Below are 12,467 nucleotides of genomic sequence, written 5' to 3'. Positions count from 1 at the left end.
AATTCGAAAATTGGTAAATTCGAAAATTGGTAAATTCGAAAATTGGTAAATTCGAAAATTTAAAAAATTGGAAATTCAAAATGTGAAAATCCAAAAACCTGAAAATTTGAAAATCTGAAATAATAACTAATAATAACTTAACAATTACTAACTATTAAATTATAAGTATTAGAATTTAATTTCAAATTTGGCTGTTAGTGAAGGTAGCGAATACAAATTTATGAATTATCCAAAACAATGAATGCTGTATCTAAATTAATAGAATGTAACTAATTAATAATACTAAGTAATAATAATAATAATAATATTATTAGTGTTATTATTATTATTATTATTATTATTATTATTATTATTATTATCATTATTCATTGTTAATTTTGAATTTTGAAAAAAGTTTTTTCTTAGTTTCTGTCAGTAAATTTTGTAAATAAGTATTTTTTTCTCCTTCACTGATGGGCACTGATGAGCTGGCGCTTATGGACACTGATTAGGTGCACTGATAAGGATGCATGAAAATGCTGCTCTAATATAGCATCCAATCCTGTAACATCCACCTTCAATCCACTTATGTACAGTAGGCAGATATAAGGCAGTCAATGTACCCAAAAAATCATAATACTGATGATAATGTCATTCATAATGATGACGATGATGATGGTAGCAATCTGACTGAGCTTGTTTAATATGATCTACAGCATTATACATTCAATCAATGTGTTACATTTACAACATTCTTTTCCCCAGCATTGTCCCTCTTGTATTCAGTTCAGGTTTGAAAAGTAAAATGTAGAGTTTTGGAGAAAACATACACAATAATATTCCAGCACTGGAGGTCAATATGGCGAATATCTCCACAGCCACCATGTATTTCCCTCTGGTGCTCAGATAGGCCGGGATCATGGCAATCCAGACACTGCAGAACACCAGCATGCTGAAGGTGATGTACTTGGCCTCATTAAAACTGTCCGGTAATGTCCTCACCATGAAAGCCAGAACAAAACTCCCAGCTGCCAGAAACCCCATATAACCCAACATAGAGTAGAACCCGATAACTGACCCTTCATTACACTGAATGAGGGTCTTCCCAGGATAGGAGTCCATGTCATACTCCTGAAATGGTGGAGAGATGGACAACCAGAGAATGCAATTCATAACCTGAATGGATGAGCAGAATAACATGACTGTATTGGGAAGTTTGACTCCCACCCATTTTCTACAAGAGCTTCCAGGTCTGGTGGCTTTAAAAGCAATGAAGACCATGATGGTTTTGGCTAGGATAGAAGATGCTGAGATGGTGAATGGAATTCCAAAAGTGACTTGTTGCAGCATACAGGTAATATCCACAGGACGGCCAAGGAACAGGAATACAGAAAGGAAGCTCAGTATGAGAGAGAGGAGCAGAATGAAGCTGAGGTTCCGGTTATTGGCTCTGACTATGGGAGTGCTCCGAAACCAAACAAATAGTCCAACTATAAAGAGAGATGTTGTAGCAAATATGACTGAAGTTATAGAAAAAAATAAAACTAGAATATCCTCCTCATATGATAAATACTTGATGACCTTGTCAATACAAATAGTTTTAGCTTTGTTGGGCCATTCATTTTCAGGACATTTCTTGCAGAGTTCACTGTCTGTAAAAATAAAAAATAAGTGAAAATATCATTAGGCATGGTAGTTATTTGACAGTATTAAATAATTTTGTCTGTATTTTTCCTCAACCATTTGACCTCCAGAAGATTTACCCCCCTTCATGAATAGGCCATTTTTGATCACCTCTGCACTTTTTATTTTTTACGCTATAAACAAAAAAAGACCAACAATCTTGAAAAAAAAATACTTTCTGCTTTAAACACATTCAATAAAAAATGTTCACAAAGATCAAATTTTAAGCCAATATGTATTCTGCTACATGTTTTTGGTAATAAAAATATATCCCAATAAGTGTATATTGATTGGTTTATGTGAACTGTTGTATACAAACTGGGGTATATATTTATGGAATTTTTATTTTATTTTATAGTTATTTTTTATACTAGCAATGGCAGTGATCAGTGTCTTATAGAGGGACTGTGATAGGGTGGTGGACAATCTGACACTAACTGACACTTTTGACACTTTCTGGAAACCAGTGACACTAATACAGTAATCCGTGCTAAAAATATACACTGTCATTGGGAAGGGTTTAAACATCAGGGGTGATAAAAGGGTTAACTGTTTGCCTAGCCAAAGTTTTTGTGTACTGGGTGTGCTGCGTTTACTAGGGGAAGAGATGGATTTTTATCTGCGCTTTGCAGGGACACAGAATCCATCCCTTCCCCCTTGTCAGAACAGAGATCTGCCTTGTTTACATAGGCAGATCTCGGTTCTGTGTGTTTTACTGATGATCAACGGGTGCCAGCAGACATCCAGTACCCAGCACCTGCAGATCGGGTTCTGCTGTGATTAATTACAGCAGAAGCAGCCCGCTGGTGGGGTACATGCACCCCCTTCAGGTGGAAGTGCAGAATCATGCATATATACGTGATCCTGTGCAGGAGCGCTGCTCTGTAGCAGTAAATCTACTAAAGTGCGGTCCGGAAGTGGTTTGCCTTAAAGGTTTGTGTAGTTAAAGTGGTGTGCCCATTTAAAGAAAAAAAAATAAAAGTCAGCAGCTACAAATGCTGCAGCTGCTGACTTTTAATAATCAGACACTTACCTGTCCCAGGGTCACACGATGCAGGGGATTGAAGCCCTGCTCCTCCCCCCTCCATTTGCCGGTGCCGGCATTGTAACTGTGGGCACCCGGCTGTGGCTTCATAGCCGGGCATCCACTGTGCATGCATTAGTGGCGTTGCGCACCATGAGTGGCCACGCAATCATCTGGGACCTGTCATGTGTCCCAGATGACTGACAGGAGGGAGGGGGCAGATCTGAGCCATTCCTGCGCCGAGGGGAAGTGATGTCAACAGCCCAGGCACTGAAGGAGGCAGACTACGAGGAACCCCCTAGCAACAGGTATTTAGAGGTGAGGTCAGTCATCTGGGACACGTGACAAGGCCACAGATGACTCGTGTGCTTGCGCAGTGGGTGCCCACAGTTACAATGCCGGCACCGCCGAGCGGACGGGGGGCGAGCGGAGCTTTGTTCCCCCGCATCGCTGGACCCTGGAACAGGTAAGTGTCCAATTATTAAAAGTCAGCAGATGCAGTATTTGTAGCTGCTGACTTTTATTTTTTTATGGAAACTCCTCTTTAACCACTTTCAGCCCCGGACCATTTTGCTGGCTTAAGACCAGACCACTTTTTGCGATTCGGCACTGCGTCACTTTAACTAACAATTGCGCGGTCGTGCGACGTGGCTCCCAAACAAAATGAACGTCCTTTTTTTACCACAAATAGAGATTTCTTTTGGTGGTATTTGATCACCCCTGTGGCTTTTATTTTTTGCGCTATAAACAGAAAAGAGCCACAATTTTGAAAAAAAATGTATTATTTTTTACTTTTTGCTATAATAAATATCCCCCAAAAATATATTAAAAAAAAACAGAATCAATTTAAGGACTTTAAATGTTTTCATTTTCTAATTCAATATCAGAGTTTGTACTTAAATAAACCTAAAGCTTACCAGAATGGTTTGATATTTCTCCTTCTGAACATGGAGCGCAATTATAACAACATGGGTGATATCCTTCTCTTACAGATTTTCGGAACCCTGGAAGACATTCCTCCGAACATCGACCTCTTGGGACCTGAGATAATATAGAGCTATATGATTTATTTAATAGCAAAAGTACAGATATAATAGTGTAGGTAAGCCAAGCTTCTGATGTATAAAATGATGCAGCATATACTGTAAACCTTGGTGGAAACACATGGACCATTCCAGAAGGTGGCCCTTCATTAGTCTGGATACCACAGAATATGCTCTGAACCAGAAGACAGAAATAGACATCTAGGAGTACTAGCAGAATCCTTTCATTAGAAAGGTTACAGCAAAAAAACTATCAGTACAAGTATAAACTCTGCTTTAAGAATCCAAAGAGAAAATCAACCACATTTGACTGCATTTTAGGAGTCACTCATACAGAAATCCAGGTAGCTCCATATTTTTTATTTTTTAATGTATATTCAGTAACTGCAAATTTCTGATTGGGGCAATTACTACTCTAAATTGTTTTCTCCTTCTTTTTATAGTCAGATCAATTCAGAAGGTCTGGGTAGAATCTGGTCATGGATAATACTGGCGGTCATTCCACTCCAAAGTCTTTTATCTTCTCCTGTAGTCGGGTCCTTCTATGAGTGTCTATGTCCCGGTCTGTGTGATGAGGAGGGGGGAGGTAATAGTAGTCAGTCACGTTCAACTGGACTTGTTCTGTAATGTTGAAGATGTTTTGTAGTTTATCCACTTCTTCAGTTATAATGAGTGATGGGAACATATCCCGGCATTTATAGCCACACATCTAGACCTAACACCTTCACCTAATCACCATGGAATGAGTCAGGGAAAATGTTGGCCATCTATGAACAGGATGGGGGAGGAGGTTAGGTTTTGTCTGGAGATGGGCTTTAGGGTCAAAATTAGTATGTTTCTTGTACAACTTCTGTATCATCTTCCCCAGTGTAACTCACTATGTCTCCTCTCCATGATATTAGCTCTGGTTCTAGTGTAAGTTGCTGATCCTCTGAAAGGGACCCATCAAAGTGACCCACATTTATACAATCAGTGATATTTCTTCTACCTTTAATTATTGTAATCCAATTTACAATGTCCAGTGGGCTGGGCAGTTCTCCTTTATCATTAAATATCATGACCTTGCCATTCGGATCCTTGTACTGGACTTCTTTTACATAGCGGGACAGCTTAAAAAATGACAGAAATGATTATAGGTAACAAGTATATAGAACGTTTAATGATTTTTTGGACTATAGATTGTTTATCTAGTTATATCTCAATCAGAGAAAGTCATTGGGATGAGATGACCTGTTTGCTGAGCACTTACAATCAGATACATTTTATTGGTACTATTTATAAACAATTTTCTTTGTTAATGGAAACATTCCAGACATAAACCAATAATTCTACCCCTTTACAATTCACTGGCTCAGCCTCATCTTGGATATACAGTTCAGTTTTGGTCACTAATCCTCAGGAAAGATGTTGATGAATTAGAAATAGTTCAGCAAATGGCAACACAATGAACAAGGAGGACAGAGGATCTCATCTATGAGGACTGATAGATTATAGGTATTCACTCTGGAGAAGAGGCACTTTACCCTTTAGTCGCCAGGTCCGTACGTTGTACAGACCTGATGGCGGAGGTATTGCACACAATCTGGAGGCTGCCCATCTGTGGGTTCGGGAGCTCCATGGTGGGTGCTGGTGTTTGGAGAGGAAATTGAAGAATGGACACACATCCGCTCACCTCCTCTTCTTCTTGTGACCCAGAAAGAGACGTCTCTGACATCACTTGCGGGTCAAGTTCTCGGTGTCCCAGGCTCGCTCAGCCAGGAAATAATGTTTTGCAATGCAGATCACATTTGGTGGAGCACAGAGTAGACATCAGAGGTCTTTTAGACCCTGCATATCTTAATAAAGAGAACCTGTCACCAAAAAAACATCACATAGGAGACTTTTTTCCCCTTATGCGATGAAAAAAAAGTTAAATTAAAAAAATGTTAATTTTTGAAAAAAATTCATAAAGTTACACCCAAGCACATAACCCCTCCTCCCAAAAATAAAGTGTAAGGCCGCGTACACACGGGCGGATTGTCTGGCCAACTAAGTTCGTCAAAAAATCCAACAGACAGTCCGTTCAAAATTTGCATGAACGGACTTGACCACACACGATGAGCAGACAGTCCGCTGAAAGCGTGCGCGATGACGTGTACAGCACGTACGACGGGAATAGAAAAACAACGTCCTATACACTGCAATGCAACCTTCGGCCGTGTAAATCCTTTCTGAGCATGCGCCATACTTAGTCCGTCCAACTTGCCTACACACGAGCGGACTGTCCGCTAAAACCAAGTTTGGACGGACAAAACCAAGTTTGAACGGACAAAATTTCGGAAATTCCGTAAGACTTTGTTCGTCAGACAGTCCGCTGAAAAAGTCCGCTGAAGCCCACACACGAGCGGATTGTCCGCTGAAACACTGTTCAGCGGACTAAGTTGGGCAGACAATCCGCCCGTGTGTACGCGGCCTAAGGCTTTCCACCCACACATATACACACACACACACAAATGTAAACGCATGCACGGGGGGCGCCTACATGTGAAAATGTTGATCTCAATACATATTGTTACATATCGCCGCACATGCCAGAGTGACAGCAATAATTCTAATACAAGACCTCCTCCTTAACGCTAACCTGATACCTATAGGGGGTTTCTGAAGCATTGCCTATATAAGATATAGGGTACTGAAGTTTGACGCCATTTCACGGGCACTCAAAAATATAAGGTTTGGCATGTTGGGTATCTATTGACTCATGAAACCTCGTCTTTTATATTTTACCATTGCCTAAAACTCCCGTTGGTGTGATTTCTACAGAAATGTTGAATTTCCTTAACCTTTGCGGTAATACTGTATGACATAAAAAATTGGAACAACCACTATTTCGTTCTCTAGGGTCTCTGCTTTCAGAAAATATATAATGTTTGGGGGTATTGTGTAATCTTCAAGCCTAAAATTATTTTTTAAACGTGTGCAAAAAACCCAAAAATGGTTCTGGCAGCGAGGGCAATTCCACTTTCATGAGAAAAATGAGCAATAAAAAATTATTACAAATATAGTGTATACAATAGCTCAAGTCATATCATAATTGAATGCTATTAAAAATGACCTTTTCTCTTCAATCTACAGCTCTAAAATGTTCTGTAAAACGCAATATGGCCACCTGGAGGCGTTCTTTACACAGATGCTGTACAGAACCCCCTCCCCCAGAAATATAATTTCCTGCTTGTGTGATTGGCTCACTGATTCTCCCATAAGTAAAATACAAATCAGTCAGATACAAAACAGATACAAATTGGATTTTGTAAAGGAAAGAGAAAGGTGCCTCTAAGTACAAAATGTAAAAGATTTATTAAATGGATCTTCCTCTTGATCTCTCCTGAGATCCTTCCTGGATAGCCTGGGAAGACCTTCTTGCACAACCTGGGAGACAATAGGCATGCAATAGCACCTGGGGACTCCCACTGAGGACACTTCTATTTCTTCGGCTCGGGGCTACCTTTTCCGGATTGGCTCGTCCCTTCACACAGGGCCCTTACCCCTTCTGGGGTAAGCTGAGTCCAGTCTCCTGAGGGATCTTGAAGGTCATGGGGCCTTCTGGACAGAGCATCCACATCTCGGTTACCAGCTCCTGGTCTGTACATCAGGCTGAAGGTAAATGCCGAAAGAGCGGCTAACTACCTGTGACCAGTGGCGTCCAGCTTCGTAGTGGTGAGCAAGTAAGTAAGGGGTTGTTGTCCGTCTTCACTACAAACTCAGCCCCGTACAGGTAGTCCTTCAGCTTGTCTACCACTGCCCACTTCAGAGCCATAAATTCAAGCTTGTGAGTTGGATAGTTTTTTCAGCGGGAATCAAACTTCTGCTCACATAGGCAATTGGTCTCAGATGCCCTTCATGCTTCTGGTAAAGTACCCCTCTTAGACCGTCTCAGCTGGCATCTACTTGCAGTTCGTAAGACTTGGCAGGGTCAGCATAGGCTAAGACTGGAGCAGTGGTGAGGCTCCATTTCAGCTGCCTGAAAGCTTCTTCACAGTCTGGAGACCACTGGTCCTGGATAGACTCTTTCTTTTTCCTGGGCCCTTCTTTTGGCCTTACTGACTGATCTGGTTTTCATTGGCCTCTTCCTGATTCTTCAGAAGCTCAGTGAGTGCATGGGCTATCTTTGCAAACCCTTCCATGAATCTTCTATAGTAGGTGCAGAATCCTAAGAATGACCGGAGTCCAGTTACATTGGTAGGCATAGGCCAAGAAGTGACAGCTTCTAACTTCTTGGGGTCAGTCACTACTCCCTCTTCAGACACAATGTGTCCCAGATAATTCACTGAGGGCTGGTAGAACTGACATTTTATCATAGAGAGTTTCAGGCCTTCCTTATGAAGTCTCTTCAGGACCTTTTCCAGGCATTCTTCATGTTCTTCCAACGTTCTTCCAAAAACTATTATGTCATCCAGGTAAACCAGTACTTCTATTGGGTTCATGTCTCCCACTGTTTTTTCCATAAATCTCTGGAAAGTCGCTGGGGACCCAGACAGTCCTTGTGGCATCCGGTCGAACTTGAAGAACCCCACCGGGGTGATGAAAGCAGTCTTCTCCCTATCTTCAGGACACATGAGGATCTGATAATACCCACTTTTCAGGTTCAGCACACTGAACTACTTCGCTCCCGACAGGCTCTGCAGGGCATCTTCTATCTGGGGTGCGGTGTACTGGTCAGGAATGGTCCTCCAGTTCAGGGTCCTATAATCAATGCATAAGTGTAGAGACCCGTTCTTCTTCCTTACCACCACAATTGGGGAGGCATAAGGACTCCTGGACTCACCGATAATGCTCGTTCTCTTGAGCTAGGCCAGTTGCTCTCGCAGGTCTTCCAGATCCCCCAGTGGGATTTGCCTGACCCTTTCTCTGAAAGGCTTGTCCTCCTCCAGTCGAATCCGATGGGTGGAACTTTTGGCTAATCCCACATCAAACACGCTTTTTGAGAAAGCGTCCCTCCATATTAAGAGTTGGGCCTTAGCTCTTTCCTTCCAGGCAGGATTAAAGGGCGTATCCTTGAGACAGAACTCTTCTTGAGGGATCTCTAGCGCCAATCCTTCCTTCAGGCTACATACTGAAACTGGGGTGGCTGGACTAACCTGCCCCAGCAGTAATCTGGATGGCACCCTCAGTGGTGCAGCTTCCACGTTGCGGACAGTGACGGAAATCCTGCCGTGAGTCTTCTTCAAAGCCCTAGTGGGTAACACTTCTGGGATGAGTTCTAAACCTCTCTTGTCTTCCTCTCTTGTATCTTCGAGGACAACGAAAGGACCTGGCTTCTTCCAACTCAACTTGACAAAGGCCCTCAAACAGACAACTTCATCAGGCTGGACACATTTCCTCCCCCTATCCAAGAGCCAGATTTTCCCAACTCCCTGTTCAGGAGCCTCCTCTTCCTGCTTTAGGTCTCGGTATGTCTGCGCCATCATCGGATGTATATTATTAGGGGGGGGGGGTCCCTTCTGGAGCACAAGCGGTGTAAGAAGCCTTCTCACCAAGTCAGTGTTCATCTCAATAATGAGGGAATTTTTTGTCAGCCCCTGGGGTGCGAGGGCACACCACGACCAAGGTGTCGAACATCTCAGCCTCTCCTGCTGTACTTGGGTCAAAGGTGAGTCTGACCGACAGGTAACCATCATATGGGAAGTTCTGAGTGCCTAACCCCCATATCTCAAGTTCCTCCAATTTCTGCAGTGACAGGTGCTTGAGGTGTCGGTCATAGAAATCCCTGTAGAGCAAGGTCACTTGAGATCCTGTGTCCAGCAAGGCTTTTGTATAAATTCCCTCAACTTGGATGGGGAAAATTGGTGAGGGCCCCACCAGCTTGGGAGGTATCCCACTAAACGTGGTATTTTTGGCCTGTTTGTACTTTCTCCCTGGGTTTTGGGGGCCTCTTTCTCTTCCGCCATTGTCTCTCCATACCTATTGAGATGTTTGGCGTGGGAGTTGGTGTGGATTCAAATACAGCAACCGGGCGACCCAGTCGACTCCTTCACTGGAGCCCTCCGAAGTTTTATGCCGGCTGTTTGAACTTGGCCTCAGCGATTTGGCTTGGACACACTCGTCTGAAATGTCCTACTCCTCCACATTTGAAACAGATTTTAGGTATTGTTTTGTGGGGCGGCTGGGGGTTTCCCGAGCCTTTTGTGGGGAGGCCTCTTCTGTCTGGGTGTTTGCTAGATGAGTTATCAACATTGCCATCATCTCCAGTATCTCCTTTTGGGTCTGAAGCAACTTTTCCAGACCAGTCTGGCTTGCAGAAATGTGTTGAGAGGACAACAGCCATGACCTTTGTTCAGTACCCTCTGTCGGTACATTGAGTTCCCAGGTAATCCTAGGGGACATCTACCTGCTGCACGTTGACACTGGGAGCGTTGAGGGACTGGAGCTTCCTCTGTTTTCAGTCCCTCTCCATCTCCATCTTATCTGCTTCATTCATCTTCTCGATAAGTACTTCATCTGGGGTGGAGAGATCTTCCAAATACTGTTTCAGAGCCATCTTAATATTATCATACCTCAATCCTGTAGTCACAGATCTCCAGAATTTCCTCTGGATTAACTCTGCTCCAAAGTGTTCCTCAGCTCCCGCTTCTTGATTTGCAGACAGCAGACGGTCCTTATGCTCAATAGCCTGGAATAGGAAGTTCTGAAGAGTCTCTTTGACATCCTGAGTTATGTTCATCAACCTGTGATACAGTTCAGCGGTGTCTTCTTCCTCATAGTAGCTCTTCAGTATTCTCATTAACTGATTTAAGGCCATTCCAGTCTTCCTTTCCAACATGTCTCTTACACTTGAACCTGGACTGATGGCACAAATTATTGCCTCTTTGATTTCGGGCTCCAAGTATCCTTTCTGTAACCCCAACTCTACTTGGTGTAAAAGACTGGTGTAGGACAGCTTGTCCTTCTATCCCTTCTCTCCTATCTGACCATCAATGCGAAAGTCTTTCCGGGTGGTTACGTCCTGCAAGCGGCCCCCGGTTGAGTCCTTTCTGTGCCTTCACAGGGTTAAGTGTCACTTGTTCATCCATCTGATCTTCCAGAGAGGCATGTGCTTCACTGATGCGCTCAGCCATTAATCTGGAGGTCTCTGGAAACCTTTCTTGTATATCGCAATATTGTCTCTTCAGGTCGGCCAGCTGTTGCTCTGCCTGTGATTTTCCATAAACCCCAACTTGTTGGATTGGGTGTGTCAGTTGGAGTTCTGTTCTTTCAGACAAATTTATACTAGTACCATGGAAGTTTTCAGGGATACCCTGTCCCCACGCTATCAGTGAGTAGGTACAACCAGTGCTGTGGTCTGTTTTTACTGCGACTACATGCGCCTTCCTGTCTGGGGACAAGACTTTGGACCACCTCTTTGACTTGTTTCCTACCCCAGTCGCTTCCTGGAAGTTCGATGGCCATGCTCGCTTCTGAGGGTGTCCCTTCTGCTTCACACCATTGGATCGCTTTGACTGGATCCATGGTGATGCCAAGGGGGCAGGCTTGCTAGTAGAGTGACAGTATGCCGGGCTACACCCCCACGTGTAACACTAACCCCTGAAGGAGCTGCTTGTTTTGATTGGGCCTGCACTCTACCTAGAAACCCCACTGACTTGACTCAGTCCCCTTGGCACAGATGTGGTGCAATGTAATACAGTACAATATACAACATACAAAATACCTGTATTTTACCCTCAGGACCCACTGGCTCCACCTGGTGAGAAAAGCAATACGCCACACAACTGGATACTTAACCAGGAATATTGTTTACTGTAGAATATTTCAATAGGTGGTTACAGGAATTGTACTGCCATCCCAACGTAGGATGTCAGTACGATATAAATCAACAGACAAATACAATATGAAAGATATATATATATATATATATATATATATATATATATATATACAGTGCCTTGCGAAAGTATTCGGCCCCCTTGAACTTTTCAATCTTTTGCCACATTTCAGGCTTCAAACAAAGATATAAAATTTAAATTTTTTGTGAAGAATCACCAACAAGTGGGACACAATTGTGAAGTGGAACGAAATCTATTGGATATTTTAAACTTTTTTTAGCAAATTAAAAAACTGAAAAGTGGTGCGTGCAAAATTATTCGGCCCCTTTACTTTCAGTGCAGCAAACTCACTCCAGAAGTTCAGCGAGGATCTCGGAATGATTCAATGTTGTCCTAAATGACTGATGGTGATAAATAGAATCCACCTGTGTGTAATCAAATCTCTGTATAAATGCACCTGCTCTGTGATAGTCTCAGGGTTCTGTTGAAGCGCAGAGAGCATCATGAAGACCAAGGAACACACCAGGCAGGTTCGTAATACTGTTGTGGAGAAGTTTAAAGCCGGATTTGGATACAAAAAGATTTCCCAAGCTTTAAACATCCCAAGGAGCACTGTGCAAGCGATCATTTTGAAATGGAAGGAGTATCAGACCACTGCAAATCTACCAAGACCTGGCCGTCCCTCTAAACTTTCAGCTCAGACAAGGAGAAGACTGATCAGAGATGCAGCCAAGAGGCCCATGATCACTCTGGATGAACTGCAGAGAACTACACTACCAGACTCTGAGGTGGGAGAGTCTGTCCATAGGAAAACAATCAGTCGTACACTGCACAAATCTGGCATTTATGGAAGAGTGGCAAGAAGAAAGCCATTTCTCAATGATATCCATAAAAAGTCTCGTCTAAAGTTTGCCACAAGCCACCTGGGACACACACCAA

At 42.9% G+C, this 12,467-nt stretch overlaps 1 protein-coding gene across 1 annotated transcript; it reads right to left on the bottom strand.

Moving 5' to 3' along the window:
- Positions 1–723: 723 nt before the first annotated feature.
- LOC143975986 (vomeronasal type-2 receptor 26-like) lies at positions 724–7,358 on the bottom strand. The gene is made up of 3 exons (XM_077478515.1): positions 7,254–7,358; positions 4,718–4,838; positions 724–1,469 (listed from the first exon to the last, which is right to left on the bottom strand). Exons 1-3 carry the CDS (start codon positions 7,356–7,358, stop codon positions 724–726), a joined length of 972 nt encoding a protein of 323 aa, XP_077334641.1.
- Between the last annotated feature and the right edge of the window lie 5,109 nt (positions 7,359–12,467).

This window comes from Lithobates pipiens, unplaced genomic scaffold, assembly GCF_037356315.1.
Source record: "Lithobates pipiens isolate NorthernLeopardFrog02 unplaced genomic scaffold, aLitPip1_a1.2 Scaffold_13, whole genome shotgun sequence".
Classification (NCBI taxonomy): Eukaryota; Metazoa; Chordata; class Amphibia; order Anura; family Ranidae; genus Lithobates; species Lithobates pipiens.
This window is presented reverse-complemented; position numbering and strand designations above follow the sequence as displayed.